The 19,219-nt window shown below is 54.6% G+C and overlaps 1 protein-coding gene across 3 annotated transcripts in view; it reads left to right on the top strand.

Moving 5' to 3' along the window:
• Nucleotides 1–19,219, top strand: part of GRK5 (G protein-coupled receptor kinase 5) — a 220,076-nt gene that overhangs the window by 186,432 nt on the left and 14,425 nt on the right. For all 3 annotated transcript variants that reach the window (XM_061189634.1, XM_061189544.1, XM_061189717.1), the window contains 7 exons: nucleotides 4,115–4,215; nucleotides 5,967–6,059; nucleotides 11,253–11,316; nucleotides 12,217–12,357; nucleotides 13,927–14,117; nucleotides 16,869–16,906; nucleotides 18,666–18,755. In XM_061189634.1, the coding sequence (XP_061045617.1) occupies nucleotides 4,115–4,215; nucleotides 5,967–6,059; nucleotides 11,253–11,316; nucleotides 12,217–12,357; nucleotides 13,927–14,117; nucleotides 16,869–16,906; nucleotides 18,666–18,755 (718 nt within the window). The remainder of the gene's footprint in view (nucleotides 1–4,114; nucleotides 4,216–5,966; nucleotides 6,060–11,252; nucleotides 11,317–12,216; nucleotides 12,358–13,926; nucleotides 14,118–16,868; nucleotides 16,907–18,665; nucleotides 18,756–19,219) is intronic.

Here is a 19,219-nt window from a genome sequence, read left to right as displayed (position 1 = left end):
TGTTCCCGGTGGGGCCTCCAGCAGAGAAACCCTGTCCCCAGTCCTCCGAAGCAACACCAGCACACATTTCAAAGGAAACTTGGTGCCTAAATTCACACTCTTGTGTTAAAGTCTGGGCCTGCAGGCTGGAGCTACTTGAAGAGACCACCTGGTGACCAAAGAAATTAAGTGTCGCTTCAAACCACGGCTGGCCTGAGGGATTCCGAGGCCCCAGGGGGAATTTTACCGGCGACCTCCACCAACACCCCTTCTCCCTCCACCAACACCCCTTCTCCGGGCTGCTTTCAGTCCTGCAAATATCTGAGGGCCTTGAGGTCCTTTCTGTTTGGTTAGAAATTAGGGGAACATCTTTGACATGGAGGAGAATGACCCCCAATCCTTCCTCCCCAACCTGACCCTCAGCTTCATCCCAGAGGGACAGTCCCTGCTAGAAAGAGCCACAGCACTGCCCACCATAGCTCTCCTGGCATTTCTGAGGCTTCAGTGCAGCGAGGGTGACATTCCTGACCAGAGCCCACCTGGCCTGTAGGATACACCCCTCTCCCTTCCCCAGCCGGCCTCACAGGCCTCCTGGGACCAGAAGGGATTAGCTTCCTGGAAAGAGATCTGAAACTGTGGAATTCTTCTGCCTTCAAGCCACAGAGGACGGACTGTGGTTACCGGGACCCCAGAGCCTTCTCAGTGTCTGAGGGCCCTTTTTCTTACGTGACGCATCAGACCTTACCTGTGGACTGGGGAGAGCCTTCTCTGGGGGTCTGCCTTTGCCATCGACTTCTCTGAACTGGAGGGGACGGACCAATACCCTCAGATTCCACTGATGCAAATAGCAAATGTCCATTTGAGCAGCGGCTCCGCCCACCCTCCTGGCAGGTTTGGGTTTCAGTTCCCAACTTAAACGAGACAACAGCTTCTTATTCCCTTCTTATTGGCAAAGGTGTCACTCCCCGGAGTCACTTGAGAGAAGGTTTGGTTGGAATCACTTAGTCTCTTCATGTCGAGCCAAAGACTGAGTTTAAACCCGTGGTCATTAAACCAAACGCGTTATTACCCGCTGTTGACTCCCCTCAGGGCTTTGAGTGTGGGCAGCTTCCCCAGAGCCCTCCTGCCAGCCAGCCCCAAGGAATGAGAGTGCTGTGACTTCATGCACAGCTGGGCCGCCCCCAGACCCTGGAAGCCCCTCCCATCTGCTTAGGAGTGTGGCTGACTGATGGGAGGGCCCAGAAAGGGTGGGTGGTCTGAGGCCACGTTCTGCTTTGCCTCTGACCCCATCCTCTGGGAAGCTTTCCCAGATGACCCCTGCCGCCCCGCAATGATCCCCACCCCCTCTCTGAGCCCAGTGGCTCACTGCCCTGAGCTGCAAAATCTCCTATATAAGTTCTAGCTGCCTCTGCTGGAGGGTCTTGGTGCCAGGTCAGCCCACGGCTAGGGTCACACCTCAGGGGCCTCCTGGGAGATGGGGGTGGGTGACAGCAGCACAGGTGGCCCAGACACCCCACCACGTCCAACCAGACTTACTCTAGACCCACCCAACCTGGTGTAAATCCCCTCTCTGCCGCTTGTTGGCTGGGTGACCTTGGGCAAATGTCTTAACCTTGCTGAACCTCAGTTTCCTCATCTGTGAAATGAACATCATAATAGTATCCACCTCATAGAGCCAGAAGGAAGATTGAATGAAAGAATGTGTTGGCCTGAGAGTTGGCCTCAATAGAAGGGAACCATTGCTACCTATTATATTACTTATATTGGTTTTAAATGGGCCTATAGAAACATTTCATTTGGTGGAGGAGAAAAGAAATTTGCTGATAAAAAAGTTTGAGAGCCATTGAGTTCCATCCAGCTCATTTTATACATCACCTGTAGCCAAGAGAGGCAAAGGAACTTTTCTGTGTGGATATGACCTTATTTATGTCTTACTGGAGAAAAAGTGCTTTGAGGTCAAGAACCACCCTGGCTTCACCTTTTAGCACCCCTCCCTGTGCATGTGCCCAACACCAGGCCGGGCCACTGCGCGTGAGGGTGGGTCCTCCCTGGCTGAACTCCATGACAAAGTGTGCGTCTGAGTGCCTACAGGTGGCAACTCGGGTGCCTTTCTGAGGTCCCAGAAATGGTTCTGTTTCTCCCCGTGGCACGCCCACCCAGCGTCTCTGCTCTTTGCTGACTCACGGCAGGGTTAAGGCCACACCCTGGCACACTGTGTTTCATCTTGCTCACTAACAAATATATGCCGGGCACCAATTCTGTGCCAGGCACGGGGCCCTTCAAACCAAAACTGCCCCAGCCGTCAGGTCTCTTCCTGAAGCCAGTTCACCCATGGCCTCGGTGGCTTGTCCTGATATTTGATTGCTTTGAAGTAGCCTGGAATCATTGATCCCCAAGAGACAGCTGCCAGGATTCGAAGCAAGTTCCCCACGTCTCAGAAGCAAAAATGACCAACCCCCAACTGTCAAATCTTGAAGAGCCTGTAGGGCATCTCTGGAGCTGTTCCCTCCTGCTACAGAGGAGGAGATGGAGGCATGAAATGGCCAAGGGCAGAGGTCAGACCAGAGCTCAGGACTTCTTCCCCAGCAGTGAGCGTCTTTTCTGCAAAACGAGCAGCAGTTGCTCCAGAAGCCAGCGCTCTACTTGTTGTTCTTCTGTTGTCTCGTTCATTGAGTTTTTAGTGTGGGGAGCGGGGGATGGTCCAGGGCAAAGTGGGATGGAAGGTGGGGCGAAGGTGCCGCCACCCAGGATTGGCGACAGCAGCCCTGGGGAGATGCGCTCTGAGTCTGCGGGATCGTGTAACGGGCTTTGCCTGTGCTTGGGTGTGCAGGCGGTATGTACTGGCACAGCGGCCGCCCCCAACACACACACCTGAGGCCTCCCCCACGCAGGGGCTAGGGCAGAGCCTGCAGAGAGGACCAGAGAGGAGAGGGCCAGGCTAGGGGAGAAAGAAAGAAGGAAAGAACTCAGGAATGTTGGGCATTCAGAACACTGGGGAGATTTCATTCACCAGGGCCATGCCAGGCTGCTGCGGGCACCCCCTCCAGCCCCAGGATCAAACCCCCCCAGAGACACCACCCAGTGGGCTTAATCAGCCCCCAAGTTACAGTTCGATAGCTGGGAAGAGAAAGCAAGCCTTTCAGATTTCAGCATCTTTGGGGGGAGAAAGATGTGTCTACACCCTGTCCTTTGGAGCCCACTCCTGGCAGTTTTCTCTGTTATCCCTGTAGTTTATTAAAGACCCACCTGGTGAGTAAAGAGCCGGCAGAGGGTGAATGACGGGGGGAGGGGAAGGGGTGGCCGGGCTGCCTCTGGCTGTCTCCGCACCTTCCCAGGGGGGCTGCTGCTCCTGGGTAGGACCAGAACCTCTTGGAACTGTCCCTTCAAACTTGAAATATTCAGGCCAGGCAGCAGCTTTACTGGAAGGAGGACGAAATGACAGTGCTGACATTTATTGCATGCTTTCTGCTACCTGCCAGGATCCGGGCCAAATGCTTGACCCAAAGGCTTCATTGGTTCATTCCTGGAGAAACATTACTGACCATCCTCCTGATACCAGCCAGGCTGTACCAGGACCAGGGTCCCAGAGCTACAGCGGCAGATGTGGGAGTGGCACGCAGACCTGCCAACGCCGAGGCCGTGCCCGTGTCACAACCCTCCCCTCGCCGCTGAGCCGTTGATCCACCTGCCCCTTTGCCTAGTCCAGACCCTTTCACACACGGCCTCGAGGCCGGGCAGGGGTCCGTCTCACGTCTGCCCTCTGGGGACGCAGCCCCCCACCCCAGTGGCTAAGGGACCGGGGCAGCTCCGAGGGGCTCCCTACACTGTGAGGCTCACACCTCCCACTCGGTTCTGACCGCAGTCCAGGACGCGGGCATGTCGTGACCCATGGTCTGCAGAGCGGGGCTCAGAGGAGCCACGTAGCCTTACGAGGTCACACGCGGTGTCCGTGGCAGAGCCCGAAATCTGACCCTGAGTCCCGGCTGGTTCACCACCTTCCAGCCCAGCCGCCTCGCCAGACCGCCTACCACGGTGCAGGGGCCCAGGACCAGGTGCGGGTAGGAGGGGCCCCCGAGGCCGCCCGGCGCCCTGCCCCCTCCCTCACTGATGCCTCCTCTCCTCTTCCCCCCTGCAGTCCCCAATTTTCATCGCCCAAGTTGGCCGGGACCTGGTCTCCCAGACGGAGGAGAAGCTCTTTCAGAAACCCTGCAAAGAACTCTTTTCTGCCTGTGTGCAGTAAGTGCTCCGGCCGCTGGCCTCCCTCCCTCCTTCCCGGCCCCAGGGCGTCAGGCCCCTCCACCTCCCCTCGGGCTGCCACACAGTCACCCGGCAAGGGGCTGCCTCTAGCCTCCACCTGAGTGCTGGGCAGCCGGGGCAGGTCTTCAGTGCCTGAGGGCCCAGCCAAGCCACCCAGCGCTTGTACACTTCTTGTGAAGGGAAAAGATACCAGGGTGCCAAGTCCAAAGAGAACATCTGCTTCAGATGGTGTCGAAAGCAAGTAGCTCTCCAGGCTGTGGAGACAGAGGAATGTGCACAGATCTGACCCAGTCTGGGTGGTTTGGAAATCCTTCCCAGGTCCCCCCCCCCGCCCACTCCTGCCCCATCACTGCCACCCATCAGCGCTGCTGCAAGAGCTGGGCTGCAGGCTGCCCTCTCAGCCACACCCCATCACCTCGTTGCAGGCTGTACGGCAACCATAATGGGACGTGAGACAAGTCGGTGGGTGTGGGGTGAGCCGTGCACCAATTAAGCGCCGTCATCGTGCACACACGTGCCGTGAAGGCTTGAGCAGCTAGGCTCACACCCGTTCCTGCGCCCACTCACGCACCCTCCCTGTAAGCTGACGTGCAGCCACACGAACATACGTACGTGCCAAGATCACAGCTGGCGTGACTGCACCCGTGTTCAGACTCTGCACCCCAGACATTAGTTGAGCGCCTGCTGTGTGCCTGGCACGATGCTGCGTGGGGGAGGCCTTGTGGGCGAGAACCCAGTCCTGCTTCCACGGCTTATTGCCAGTGCCCCATGCGCTCGCCGTGGGAAGAGCTGGGACATTCAGGGGCGCCAGCTTGGGGCCCAGCCCTGTGGTAGGTGCTGGAGAGAGCCCACCGTGAGCAGAAACAAGCCTGTGGTTGCTGCCCTCCTGAAGATGGCCGAGGGTCGGCTCTGACGGCGGGTGAGGTCCCTGGGCTGCCCCCCGACCTTGAGGGAGTGGCCATCCTGGCCCCCGACGCCAGCCCCTGTTCTCGGGTCTGGCAGGATACAGCCTCCAGCGAGCCCCAACTCTGCGTGTCCGCCCCCCCCCCCCGCCCCCGCCTTCCCTGGGTCCCAAGCGTCTGGGCTCGATTGGTCAGCGTGGCCGCTTTTTAAAGGGAAGAAGCCCAGCTCTGCCTGCAGCCAAGTTCAGAGCCCTCCAGGGCCTGGCCTAGAGCCTGGCCCACAGCAGGTGACCAGTAAATTCTGCTGCAGGGTTGAAAACCTCCCAGGGCCTTCACTGGTCCCGACCAAATCTAGGGCGTGCGCCCCTCTGCCCCTTCCCAAGACACCCAATCCCTCCACTGCGCATAGTTAAATATTCCTCTGTTCTCATCTCAGCCCGTCCCTTCTTCAGACAGATCTCCCTGACACCCCCCGGGACCTCGCTTACCCCAATTCACGATAACATGCCCCTGGGGTCGTTTATTTGTTTGTTATTTGCCGTGTGTGTGTCCCCCATCATGCTCCCTGCTGTATCCCAGAACTAGAGCAAACCCCCACGACAACTACTTACTAAATGTTTGCAGGGTCAGTCAGTCAATCTCAAACAACCTTTGTATAATGGTGGAGCCTCTCTCCACTCCTGCTGCCTCTGTTGGAGGCCCCTGTGTATTTGCATTTCCAAAGTCTGGAAGTGGATGCAGCCGGGCTATAATCTGCTGGATGGCTCTGCCCACCTGCTCCAAGGTCAGGGTTGTAAAACGTTCATCTGTTTGTTCCCTCTGAGCTAGGTCTGTCCACGACTACCTGAGGGGAGAACCCTTCCACGAGTACCTGGACGGCATGTATTTTGATCGGTTTCTCCAGTGGAAGTGGTTGGAAAGGTGAGTGCTCCCTGGGCACAGCCCACACACACGAGTGTGTGCCAATGTGTGTGTGTGTGTGTGTGTGTGTGTGTGTGCGGGCGCGCGGGGGTATTGGTTTTTCACCTAAGTCGTGTAGAAGTCACTTACCTCCCATGGGCCATGGTTCAGATAAAATTCAGCGTTCTCCGCCTGTTAATTAAGTTCTTGTGTATTCTAGAAATGCTCTATGCTTATTAACATCACACACACACACACACTCATGCACACACACGCATACACTCAGCCTCTTGTTCGTACTTTTTGGGTTCACCGTCTTCAGGAATTCTTTCTCTACCAGCAAATAAAGAGCTGCCGTATTCTTAGAAAGATGTGCGCATCCCTCATGTAACCCAGCCCCCTATTGATGGACATGGAGGTTGCCCTCAATTTTGTGTGCAGCTTTCCCGAAGTAGTGAATAACTTTGTACATACATCTTTATGTATTTTTGCAAATACATCCATAGAAATTCCTAGCAGATGGGAATTCCCTGGCGGTCCAGTGGTTAGGACTCGGTGCTTTCACTGCCGGGGTCTGGGTTCAAGCCCTGGTCAGGGAACTAAGATCCCACAAGCCACTCAGCGTGGCCACAAAAGAAAAAAAAAAAAGAAAGAAAGAAAAATTCCTAACAGAGGAATTCCAGGGGCAAGGTTTTGCACGGTGAGGGGCTGCTAGATTGCCCTCCCAAACTGCTGCCCGATTCCCGGTCCTGCCAGGGCCCGGGCGCCCACTTGTCCTCGGATTCAGCAACACTCTTCTTGGTGCGTGAGAGCCGGGTTTCCTTCTTGTTTGTCTTTTCATCTCTAATCACGGGTGAGACCGAGCATCTTTTCATGTGTTTCATTTGCCACCTTATTCTCTGCAAAGTGCTCTCACACACACGGTGATGACTTGGCCGGGCAGAGGTGACCTCCGTGTGACTGACAAGGAAGGAGAGGCAGGGAGGATGTGGCTTGCTGGGTCACCCAGCAGGGATTAGTGCAGCCAAGGAGGGGACCCTGGCCCAGGACCCCCAGAGCGGTACTCTGCCCACCACAGTGTCCCAGGATTTGCAGGATAGGGCAATGCTTACATTAAATCCATGCTGGTTTAGCTGGTAGGTGAGGGTGGGAGTTTCCCCTCCCACCGCCCAGGGTTCCTGTGCCCCGGGGGCCTGGCACTTACTGCCATCTGGGCATCTGGGCCGTGGTCAGAAAGCAAGGAGCCCTCCTGCTCCTGCATGTATATCGGCATCTGTGCTGGCCAAGTCCCCTGCAGACGCTTAGGACACACACCTGCGGGACAGGAACCCCCGAAAAGCCGAATTCACGGCACTCCCTGCCCACTTCAGGAAGCCCTGAGGAAACACCCTGCCCTGTAGCCTCTGGGGGACGTCTCTCTCCACCCTGACCCATGGGGGTGACGGAGCGAGCAGTGGACGGTCTTCTCTGTTGGTGCACTGCCTGCCACTGGCCGCCTTGCCCGTGCCCGTCATGCCTCCAGGAGATGGAAAAGCCAAGCGTGGGCCACCAGGAGCCCACAGCCTGGGTCTGAGTCCCAGCTCTGCCTCCTCCCTAGGGGCTGGGGGAGGGATGCTCTCCACGTCTTGGTTTTCTCACCTGTAACGTGGGAATAATAACACTGCCTGCCTTATGGGCATGGGGTGAGGGTGAGGTGAGATAGCACAGCACACATCAACAAAGCCAGCCTTTGGGCCTTGGGAAGTAAACTGCTGAATGTAATTGTTGGGATGAGTCGTCACTGAGCACATCGGCATCACCATGGCCGTCACCTCCCCCTTCTGATATTGGAGGGAGCAGCTGACCCTTGCGGAGGACAGTCTGGTGGGTAGGTATTCATCTTGCCCCACCTGCCACTCTGGAGCCCTGGGCTGTGTAACACAACCCCACCTTCCTGGGGTGGCAGAGTCAGGACACTGAAAGTGGGCTCTGCAGTAGGCTTCCTGGACTCCACTTCCAACCCAACTACTTACCAGCCGTGACCTTGGGCATCTCATTTCACCTCTCAAAGCCTAAGCGTTCTCATCTGCAGAATGAGGACAGTAATAGTCTCACCTCCTGAGGCTGATGTGAGGATTACATGAGTCTATGTATAAGCTGCTTCGAGCAATGGGGATTGTTACCATAGAGACCCCCAGAAGGGGCTGTGTCCTTTATCCCAAGAGTTCTAATAATGACATCTGACATTCAGCAGCTTACAAAAAGCCTTCAGATGCATATACCATTTCACTGAAGATGCAAGGCTCAGAGAGGTGGATGGGTTGGCCCTGGGTCACACAGCAATGGCCTGTCAAGGGTGGAACCTGAAGCCCAGGTCCTTCACTCAAGTCCTTCACTCTTGGTCCACCCAGCACTCCTGTTCCAATGGAAGTCTTTAACCGTGGCCACTGGCTTTCACTTTGTCAGTACCAAACACATGAGATGGAGAAATGGACTTTTAAAATCTGTGTGCTGACTTCAAAGGAGTTATGCCCTTTTGAGGGCGTTAAGCTGTTGAAGCCAGCAGGGCAGGACCCTGGCCTAGAAATGCCCTAAATGACTGACAGCACCCTGCCTTCCCCCCCCACCTCCCTTTTTTTTCTTGCTAAAAAGATCATGGCCTGTTGGTGCTGTACTGTTGAAATATTAAAGGGGTTTCTTTTCCCTCCCAAGGTTAACCAAGAAATTCCTCGGAAATTGTATTACACTCATTTCCCCCAGCAGAGGAGCTCTGCGGTAATGTCGACCGACTGTTTGTTCTCCATGTATCGTAAACTGTTAGGCCTGGACGCCTTCATGTGGTTTCGAGGGCAGCTGGAAGAAACGCTTCCCAGGGCCACATGGCGGATGCAGGCGCATGGCAGGTTTGCTCTAGGCCGGCCACTCATGTGTAAGATGCAGAGCAAGGGGGAGTCCTGCCCAGGGGCAGCCTGGGCCCCGCTTCCTAAAGAAACACCGGAGAAGAGAGAGTGAGTCACAGCACATGAATTCGAGACAGGCGTGCCAGGGAGCGCTCCGGAGGTTTCAGGGCTGTCCTAAGAGAACAGCGTGGTGCCGAAGCTGTGATTTCCGGTGAAACCCAAATCCTCTTCAGGACCCAGCAGCGAGAAGAGTTTCCACAGAAGAGTCATTCAACAGCTGCTGGGTGACCAGAGGCTCACTGCTCTTTCTCGAGCTGACCCAGTTCTTTGGCCCAATTCAGTCTCACACCAATCCCCGCCCTGGTTAAGACTCTTGGGGTGGGGTTGGGGGATGCTCAAAAATAGTCCTAGAGAGCCAAGAACCAATTTTAACGTCGTAAAAGCTGCTTGTTCTTATCCATGAATCAACTGATGGACATTTAGGTTGTTTCCATGTCTTGGCTATTGTGAATAATTCTGCAATGAATGCAGGAGTAAAATATTTAATGTTTATAAATGGACCATTACTCAGCCTAAAAAAGAAGAAGGAAGTCCTGCCATTTATGACAACATGGATGGACCTGGAGGTCGTTGTGCTAAAGTGAAATAAGCCAGACACAAAAAATGAGTACTGCATGACCTCACTTACATGTGGGATCTAACATATGCAGACTCATAGAAGTAGAGAGTAGAGTGGTGGCTGTCAGGGGTGCGGAGGGCTTGGAGAAATGGGAGAGGTTGGTCCAGGGCACAAGGTTTCAGTTATGCAAGGTGAAAAAGTTCTGGGGATCTCCTGTACAACATGGGGACAGTAGTTAACGGTACTGTATTACTTACTTAAAATTTGCTAAGTGGGTAGATCTTAAGTGTTCTTGGAAGAAAGGAAGGAAGGAAGAAAGGACGGAAAAAAGGGATGGGTGGGGAATGTTAATTTTGTGAGGTGGCAGAATGTTAATTAGCTTGATTGGGTATTCATTTCACAACGTATACATATATCAAAACATCAAGTTGTACACTCTTTGTAATTATACCTCACTAAAGCCAGAAAGAAGAGGGGGAAAACCTGATTTTCCTTAGCCAAACAGGCCAGCGATGAAAAAGCACAAGCTATCTGCAAGGTGGAGTCCTTTGCTGCAACTAAATGGCCATTTATTTATTTACTCCACAAGTCCCATCCTTGGCTCCTGATCAGAGGCTTGTCTCATTAGACATTATAAATGGCTTTGGTGGGACTTCCCTGGTGGTGCAGTGGTTGAGAATCCGCCTGCCAATGCAGGGGACACGGGTTCGAGCCCTGGTCGGGAAAGATCCCACATGCCGCGGAGCAACTAAGCCCATACGCCACAACTACTGAGCCTGCGATCTAGAGCCCGCGAGCCACAAGTACTGAGCCCGCGTGCCACAACTACTGAAGTCCACGCGCCTAGAGCCCGTGCTCTGCAACAAGAGAAGCCCGCGCACCGCAACGAAGAGTAGCCCCCCGCTCGCCGCAACTAGGGAAAGCCCGTGCGCAGCAGTGAAGACCCAACGCAGCCAAAAATAAATAAATAAATATTTTTTTTAAAATGGCTTTGGCTAATTAAAATGGGGAGTCGGGAGACACAAAAAGATTAGTCATAAATACGGCTTTTGGCAGACAGGATCTTCTCGTGTTCTGGGTTTCTGGGGTTACATATAACACAGTGCCCTCGGTGGCGGGAAGCCTGGGAACCGCCGTGAGAGAGTAACCAGACTGGACCTGGGGACCAGCAGTCTCTGGCCCCAGGAGGCCGGGTCTTCCTGGGGCGAGTCTGCAGGAAGGAATAGCTCCGGCGCCCCGGGACGGGAGGTGCAGCCGCCTGCCGGCCTGCCGTCCTGCTGGCAGGTGTGGGAGGGAGGGCTGCGGTTTCCTTTGTGGCCTCCGTGGGACACCAAGCCTCTGTGGCTCCTGGCCCCCTCCCCTCTCCCTGCACCGAGGACACAGCTTCCTCCTGAGTTTAGCCGCATGATTTGCATTTGGGAGAGAGAGGGGAACCACAGGGAAAGTGTGGTGAAACAGCCTCCGCTCACATTTTTCGGGCCTCCTGTTCTTCCCTCCCAGTGCAGGCCTGAGGGCGGCAGCCTGGGATTTGAACACCCAGCCCCAGAGCAAGTCCTCGAGGGTCCCATCTGCAGCGATGGTTCCAGGGGTTCCCCGGGGCCTGGTCTGGTGGTTTGCGCCTGGCACTGGCTCTTTTCAATGCTGCCCTTGTCTATTTCTTCTGGATTCTGCATCTTAATACTACAAGCCCCATGTTGGATTTTTGCTTTTTTCCAGGCAACCGGTAACCAAAAACACTTTCAGGCAGTACCGAGTACTAGGAAAAGGGGGCTTTGGGGAGGTAAGTGAACATCCACGTATTCATGAAAAGTTTCTGGACTCTTGTCACCTTTTCTGTCCCTTCTGGCTTGGCCTGAAGTGTTCTAAGCATGGCTTCCGAGCGAATGGCTTGGTCATGCGCCCCCGATGGAGAAGGAGGGTGAGGCCAGGGCCTTGGGAAGGTCTGCTGTGTCTGAGGTGGGGAAGGAGGGTGTCTGTGGCAGGGCAGGTGAGCTGGAGGTGCTCTTGGAGCCAGCCTCAGGCAGGAGTCAAGTCTGGAGAGGAGAAATGGGCACTCTTGATTGTGTTTGGAGGGAGAAGCGAGGGCGTGAGGGGCTTAAGCATCCTGGCCACACCATGCTGTTAGTATGCACCGTTGTACTTAATCTGATCTTCCCAAGCCTTGTTATTCCCATTTTAGAGATGAGGAAAGCTGAAGTTCACAATGGTTAGGTGACCCAGGCAAGGTCACACAGCTGAATAGGGGCAGAACTAAGACCAGACCCAAATGCCCTGGTTTCCATTCCTCTGAATTATACAGTCAGGGTTCGCAGGGGTCTCCCATCACTCCCCCTGAAACAAGCCTCTCCTACCAGCAGCTGGTGCTTGAAAGTCCCCAGTTATCAATGGCTGCATCTGGCTGGAAGCTTGGGACAGGGAAAATCTAGTTGCCCCTGAGAGAGGAACTGGCCTCGGCCAGCCATCTAAACATTGGTGTAAATGGCTGATTCTGCACCTCCAAGGGCTAGGATTTGCCTAAGGTGCCACCAAAGCCAGATCTCAAGGGCAGGGCCCTGGGAGCAGTGGGTCCACGGCCAGGCATCATCCAAGCCCCGGAGACACAGCATCCTGGCCTTGAGGGAGCTTCACACTGGCCTTGTTTCACGTGCCGTGTGCCCTTGGCTTCTTTCTTGCCCCTCAGGTCTGTGCCTGCCAGGTTCGGGCCACGGGTAAAATGTATGCCTGCAAGCGCTTGGAGAAGAAGAGGATCAAAAAGAGGAAAGGGGAGTCCATGGCACTGAATGAGAAGCAGATCCTAGAGAAGGTCAACAGTCAGTTTGTGGTGAGTGTCAGGGCCCCAGGGACAGGCCCCCTCCTGGTGACTGGGACTTCTGTCCCTTAAGTGTGACAGGTCCTCATCCCCCAGGGCATGGGATGCAGTGAGGGGAGTGGGCTTCAGAAAGGAGCCCGACACTCCCTCCATCACGAGGCACCTGGGGGTCAGTTGGGGCTGACATTGGTCACCGAGCTAGCCTGGCTCCCCTCTGGGCGTGAGACCAGGCTTCTCTGGACGCCTCCATGGACAAAAGAGGCCCACGCGGGGCCCAGCCAAGGAGCTTTGTTTCCACAGACCTCTGTAGGCTGGTTTCATCACAGGAGACCGAAGTGTCAGGATCCTAGAGAGGCCCATCTGGTTTATATTCGTGTGTTACTCCATCCAGGCTAGACTTTGCTGCGGTAACAAATCAACCCCAACTTGAAGTAGCTGAAAATGGCAAAGGCTGTCCTGTTTCTCACCCAAAATCCCATCAGATCAGGCCACCTTCCTTCATCTTCCAGCCACGCACGCCTCCCTCCCCGGGAGTGTGGAGAGTGAATGCTGGGGGCTCGGCACTGCCTCGGCTGCAGTGACACCCCTCACTTCCACCCACAGTCCTCGGCCAGAACCAGTCATGGCCAGGGACCAGCCAACCGCAGGGGAGGCTGGGAAATGTGGAGGAGGACGTGGGTATTCGGCCAGCTCTCAGTGTCACTGCCACTTGTTATTATAAAAAATAATATATGCTCCAGTAAAAAGTCAAACAGCACAGATGGACGCAAAGTAAACATAAAAGCCTCCCTCTTTGAGTAACCATTCCAGACGTGTTTGATTCATGTACAGATTTTATTACTTTTAGCCAACGGGATCTTACTACAAATCTTAGGCTGCAATGTTTTTCCCTTAAATTGTAGAGCTTTTTCTACAACCAGACCAACAGCTGCACCTCTTTTCTAAAGCTGTGCACCATTCCCCAGATGCACAGGGAAGAGCTAGGCCACGACCTGTGCAGCCAGTCACAACAATGATAGAAGTTGTTTCTGGTTTTGGAGCCTCCACAACAAATAAGGCCACCGTGTCCATCCTTCAGCATCCCTTTGGCATATTTCTGTGAGGGTGTGCGTGGGATGGATTCCTGGTGGAGGAATTGCTGTGTCAGAGGGTGTGTGCACGTCCCCCAGTTTCACTCCCACCAGCTGTGCGTGAGGGCGGGCCACGCCATCCACGTGGTGCCGCTGTCATTCCCCAGAGTGGGCCTGGCTTTACAAGGTGATACCCAAAGGGGGCAGAAGTTTTAATCACCTGATGCACATACATGCTTTTGTGACATAAAAACGCAGACACCGTCCTGTCGGGACCCCTGAAAGGTGCTGGCCTGCCCCTTCTGGCTTTGCCTCCTCACCTAGAGCCACCGAATCTGATAGAGGGGCAGCGGCAGGGGCACCAGGAGGCTGTCAGGGCGCAGGGGGTGGCGTGAAGCTGCTGCAGCTCCCGCACCCTAGCCCTCCCGCCCAGCTTCAGGGCCCGGGAGGAGGAGCAGACATGGTCAGGGGGTCCCCGGAACCCCACCGCAGGGCTGTCTTGTGCTCCCAGGTCAACCTGGCCTACGCCTACGAGACCAAGGATGCGCTGTGCTTGGTCCTGACAATCATGAACGGGGGGGACCTGAAGTTCCACATCTACAACATGGGGAACCCTGGCTTCGAGGAGGAACGTGCCCTGTTCTATGCGGCAGAGATCCTGTGCGGCCTGGAAGACCTCCACCGTGAGGACATCGTCTACAGGTGAGCGGGCTGCCCTCCCAGCGCCCCCCAACCCCGGTCCCCTCGTCTGAGTCTGAGCAGGTGAGGCTGACCCTTCCATGCCCTGGACTGGACGCTCATCCCCACCCTGGGAGTCGAGGCCCGGGCACTGCCCTTGAGTCAGACAGGCTCCCACCCAGGAACCGAGGAAGGGAGGGAGGCCAAGTGTTCCCTCAGAGGTGATGAGGTCGGGCCACTGTTCCCTTCCCAACCAGCGCCTGCGAAGCTCAGTGGAGCCTGCTGGCCTGATCCGGAGCAAACTCCAGGAAGACTTTAGTAGGATCACCACCGCAGCAGGCATCAGAATGGACCCCGTTCCCTCCCACACCGTCCAGCGTTTTAGGACCAGGTGTCCAGATTCTGTGAGCAGTGACCTTCAGACTCTTCTCACAGGCCTCCTCACAGAATTTTGAAAATCTGTGTGCCCTCATACATTTTAAGTAGACATCTGAAATTGTCCATCATATGTTAAAAGAGTGGCTAATATTGATATTTTGAAATAGAACTAAAGTGACATCACATTTCTAAAGGTATCCAGTGGAATCTAATTGCTGTAGCAAATTGATTTCCACCATCATGCAGCTAAAAAAATGCATGAAAACTCCTTAATGGTGAGGAGTTTTCTATCATTTTCTTCTCTACTCCCCTCCACCCCGATAGAATAGTTATTATAATGTAATATTTTTTTGCATAAAAGTTATCGATTAGCATTCCACTCTGAAATAAGTGGATGTATATAAGATTTTTTTAAAATTTCCTTTGACCATAAGGCTCTAAGTGTTAAAATAATTTCTTCCGTTGAGTTGACCGTGTAATTATGATTACTAGATCCCACCTCTAATTGGGACTCTGGAGCCAGTCACCATAGTCACATTTAGGAGTGGGGAGGAACCTGCTCTTCTTCTGTCAACCGAAGCCACCAGCACGTGGGGGACCCCCCCCCAAGCCGCTGGGGACACACACCCCAGTTTGAAGACCTTTGCCATGGGGCTTTTGTCGGAGATTATCTTGGGAGCCTGAGAAGGTTTTGAAAGCAAGAGGAATGGTCTTGATGACATGCCCTTCCCCCCACACCATCTCCCAATTTATGCTTTTGTTTTGTTTTCATTCAAGTGAGAAGAGAGTCCGAAAATTTTCCCTGAGGGTTGAAAAAAGAATCCTCCACTTGATTGCTTTTCTCTTAAAAAAAGAAAAAAGGCATCCCTCCAAATTCTAGCCCTTCCTCTATGGAGGAAGAGAGCCATGGTGCCTCCCCGGCCCCGACCACTTGCCAGAGCCTCTCTAGGGGTGTGGGTTTGTGCCCACTAGCCAGCTGTCTTTCCAACCCGGTGGTCAGTGGTGGCTGATTAATTGCAGTGATGACTCCTGCCCCTATTTGGAATGGTTAACACACCAAAAGCATGCAAGTTAACAACAGCAACAAAAGTATGTTGTAATAAATAACTACATGCAAACACCAGTTATCACTTTGTGAGGCTACACCACTGGATTTGGGCACAGGAACTGCTCCCCATGAGGAGAGCTGCCCTCCGTTTGATGAACAAAGCCAGTTGGTGAGAACCGAATCCTCAATCTAGAAGCCATGTATCGTCTGCCCGATGGCTTAACTGAGTTGCACACACTATCCTGTTATTCTTTAACTCGTGGAGAAAACCTTTTATTAATAAAACCAGGGCTTCCCTGGTGGCGCAGTGGTTAAGAATCCGCCTGCCAATGCAGGGGACACGGGTTCGAGCCCTGGTCCGGGAAGATCCCACATGCCGCAGAGCAACTAAGCCCGTGCGCCACAACTACTGAGCCTGCGCTCTAGAGCCCGCGAGCCACAACTACTGAGCCCACGTGCCACAACTACTGAAGCCTGTGCACCTAGAGCCTGTGCTCCGCAACAAGAGAAGCCATTGCAATGAGAAGCCCGCGCACCGCAACGAAGAGTGGCCCCCGCTCGCCACAACTAGAGAAAGCCTGCGAGCAGCAGCGAAGACCCAACTCAGCCAAAACTTAATTAATTAATACATTAACTAATAAAATAAAACGAGACACTTCTGCTGCCTCCCCCCCCAGTGGGAGTGGAGAGGTTCCCTTTCTCATGAGCATGATCATTTCATCAAAGAGAAGAGAGACGTTAGGGACAGAAGGAGGTGGCTGCATCTACAGCCGTGCCTTCTGGCTGTGCTTTCTCCCAGGCTGTGGCTCAGCTGGAGTTGGGAGATGTGCCGGGCTCCTGGGGGCCCTCTCCCAAAGGGGGTCTTTGCCCTGGAGGTTACCATTCTCTCCCTTACAATTCTCTGCCCCAATTCTGCAGCTGGTTCTTTGTCCTCAGTAACTTCTCTTCTTTCATTCCCAGACCCTGCTCTGCCTTCAAGGCATCCTGAGACCTCAGGGTCTTCTCAGCCCTGGAGGAGTCGGTCACCACTCCAGCCAGAAGTATTCCTAGCCCTGGGGCCATCAGTGTGTGGACAGGTGCCAGGACTAACCTTTGCCTAACTTCCTTTTCAGTCACTCTCCAGGGTCAGGAAGGCACCTATGGCAAAAAGCAGCATTTGTTTTAAATTACTGGAGGGAGAGAAGTTAGCACAAGATTGTCTTGACCCAGGGAGAGACCAGACCTCCTGAGCCCAGAGTCAGGAAGGAAACACTCAGGCCGGGTTGGCCCAAGGGGGTCCACCCAGATGCTGGTGTGCCCTTGCCTCCCAGAACAGCCACACTCACATGCTGGTGATCTTTCCCTTTCAGAGACTTGAAACCTGAAAATATCCTGTTAGACGATTACGGTAAGTCAGGCATCGGCCTGGGGATCCCTCTCCTGCTCTGCAGCTGAGGTGAGCGTCGCAACCCAAAGGGAGCAGCGGGCCCCCCAGCAGAGACTCAGAGACACTGACCCGGGGTCCACAGGAGGGCAGAGGGCATGGACAAAGCTCCTACCCGGCAAAGAAGCAGTGTGGCTCAGCTGAGAGGGAGGACAGGGAGAGAGAGAGAGCACGCACGCGAGAGAGAGAGCGGTGAATGAGGAGTCGAGAATTCCAGAGACTCTGGGCCAGTACTTAACTCTCACACAACTTCCCTGCACCTCATCTTCCTTGTTTGTGAAATAGAAACAGTGGGTCCTGCCCTGCCTGCTTCAGATGGTGGAGGGTGGTGGTGAGGTTCTGACAAGATAGCTTGAGGAGAAGTTGTTTTGTCAACTATAGCCAGCTATAAATGTGTTAGGCGTTATTACTTGTCTATCACCATTGTTATTTTCTTGTGTGTTTATGTGTTTGTGCACACACGCACGGATAACAGGAGCCACCACAGTAGCCCCTCATGACTGTTTAGCCACTCATGCCTGGGAAGGGGTTGTCACATCTTCTATCTAACTAGATCTTCTCATCTCTACAGAGGGGACAGGGCTGGCACCCCTGTGCCCATTTTACAGATGATAAGATTGAGACTCAGAGGAGTCAACCTGCCAAGGTCACTCACCCAGCAATATCAGTGGGGAGTTGAGACCAGAAACCAGGTCTCCCTGCCAGCATGCCCCAGACATCAGGCAGCCCCAGGCTGACAGGAGAGAGAGAGGGAGGGAAGGAGGGAGGTCGTTCGTGACCAAGAGAAGAGGTTTGATTGTGATACTGTCGTGTGGCGGCGCAGGCAGAGGGCTCAGGGCCCACTGCCCCTCTCTGGATGCGCCCAGTGCCCGGAGGGGTTCTTGTTCCCTGCTGGTCCCAGGACTGTGCCCACCACTGATTTGTCGCCCAATGGCTGGAATCTGTGTGCTCTCACCCCCGCCCCCCACCGTTCCTGCCTTTGTCAGGGGCCACTGAGCCAGGGGAATCCACTCAGCTGCAGCCTAGCAGGGTCTCTGGCGTTGGGCCTTGCTGAGGTCCAGGCTGGGAAGGAGGGCAGTGTTCCTCCCTGCAGGGTCAGATGAGGCCACAACCCTGCCAGTGGGCTGCTAGGAGAGACAGCACTGAGGCGAGCTCTCAGCACCACGTCGTCTCTGCCTTTGGGGGTCAGTCCTGGTCCAGGAGCTCCAATGCCTCCTCCCAGTCTCTGCTAAGCCTGGGTGGCAGTGTCTCCAAAGGGAGAAAACAACCCCCAAAGACCAACAAGGCAGAATAGGGAGTTGCTTCCCAAATTGCTTTATGATTTTTCCCCTTAAGCAAATTGTTGCAAAATGTCAGGAGAATCTTACATTTTCCCATGAAGCAATCCCAGAATCAGGCCAAGGCATTTTCAATTTTGTGACATCAGCCTTCCAAGAAGCCCATTAGGGCATTTTATGAGGCAGGTCTGCCATCGTCCACCCAAATCCAGGCATCCTTTTCATTGTTAAGTTTTTCTCCTAAAAAGTAATACTTTACCCCTGTCCTCTGACACCTGGACTCTCCCAAGGGTCTGCAGTCACCCTGCCATGGCAGGTTGGGTACCACTCTTTCTAGGACAGATGAAATGCCCGGGGCCCATGGCAAGTCTGGGGCCCTGCCCAGGGTAGACCAGATGTCCACATGACCATCCCAGGGACCTATTGACTCTGTTGTCCTCCCTCAGGCCACATTAGGATCTCGGACCTGGGCCTGGCCGTGAAGATCCCGGAGGGAGACCTGATCCGCGGCCGGGTGGGCACTGTCGGCTACATGGGTAAGTGTAGGCGCGGCTTCTCACCAAGCCCCACCCTCAGAGCCACTGGCCTCTTTGTGCAACTAGAAGAAGTAGTCATGCTGGGAGATGGGAGGTCTTCGCCAGGGTTGGGGGAGCCTTGGGGCCCCAGGGTGCGACTTGACTTCACTGAGCTCTGCAGCTCCCACTCCTAGCCCCAGCTATATCTCAAGGGCAAGCCCCTCCCAAGGTCAATGGCAGAGCTGACAAACAGCGCTGCCTGGGGGTGGGTGGAGTAGGGGTCTGCTGAGTTGGCAGACAGCCTTTCAGGGTGACCTCGAGAGGGGGGAGATCATTAGGAAGGGCCCAGAAAGGAGAGGAGCACATCACCTACTGTGTCACAAAGTACCATTCTAAGGAGAGACCAGCCTCGGGCTCCCTGCGCTGCATTCCTTGAGCCTTCTCTGAGACCATCATCCCGGGAGCTACGGGGAAGAGCCCCAGAG

This window comes from Eubalaena glacialis, chromosome 1 (assembly GCF_028564815.1).
Source record: "Eubalaena glacialis isolate mEubGla1 chromosome 1, mEubGla1.1.hap2.+ XY, whole genome shotgun sequence".
In the NCBI taxonomy this organism is placed as follows: Eukaryota; Metazoa; Chordata; class Mammalia; order Artiodactyla; family Balaenidae; genus Eubalaena; species Eubalaena glacialis.
The sequence above is the reverse complement of the archived record's forward strand: the minus strand, read 5'-3'. Positions and strand labels throughout refer to the sequence as shown.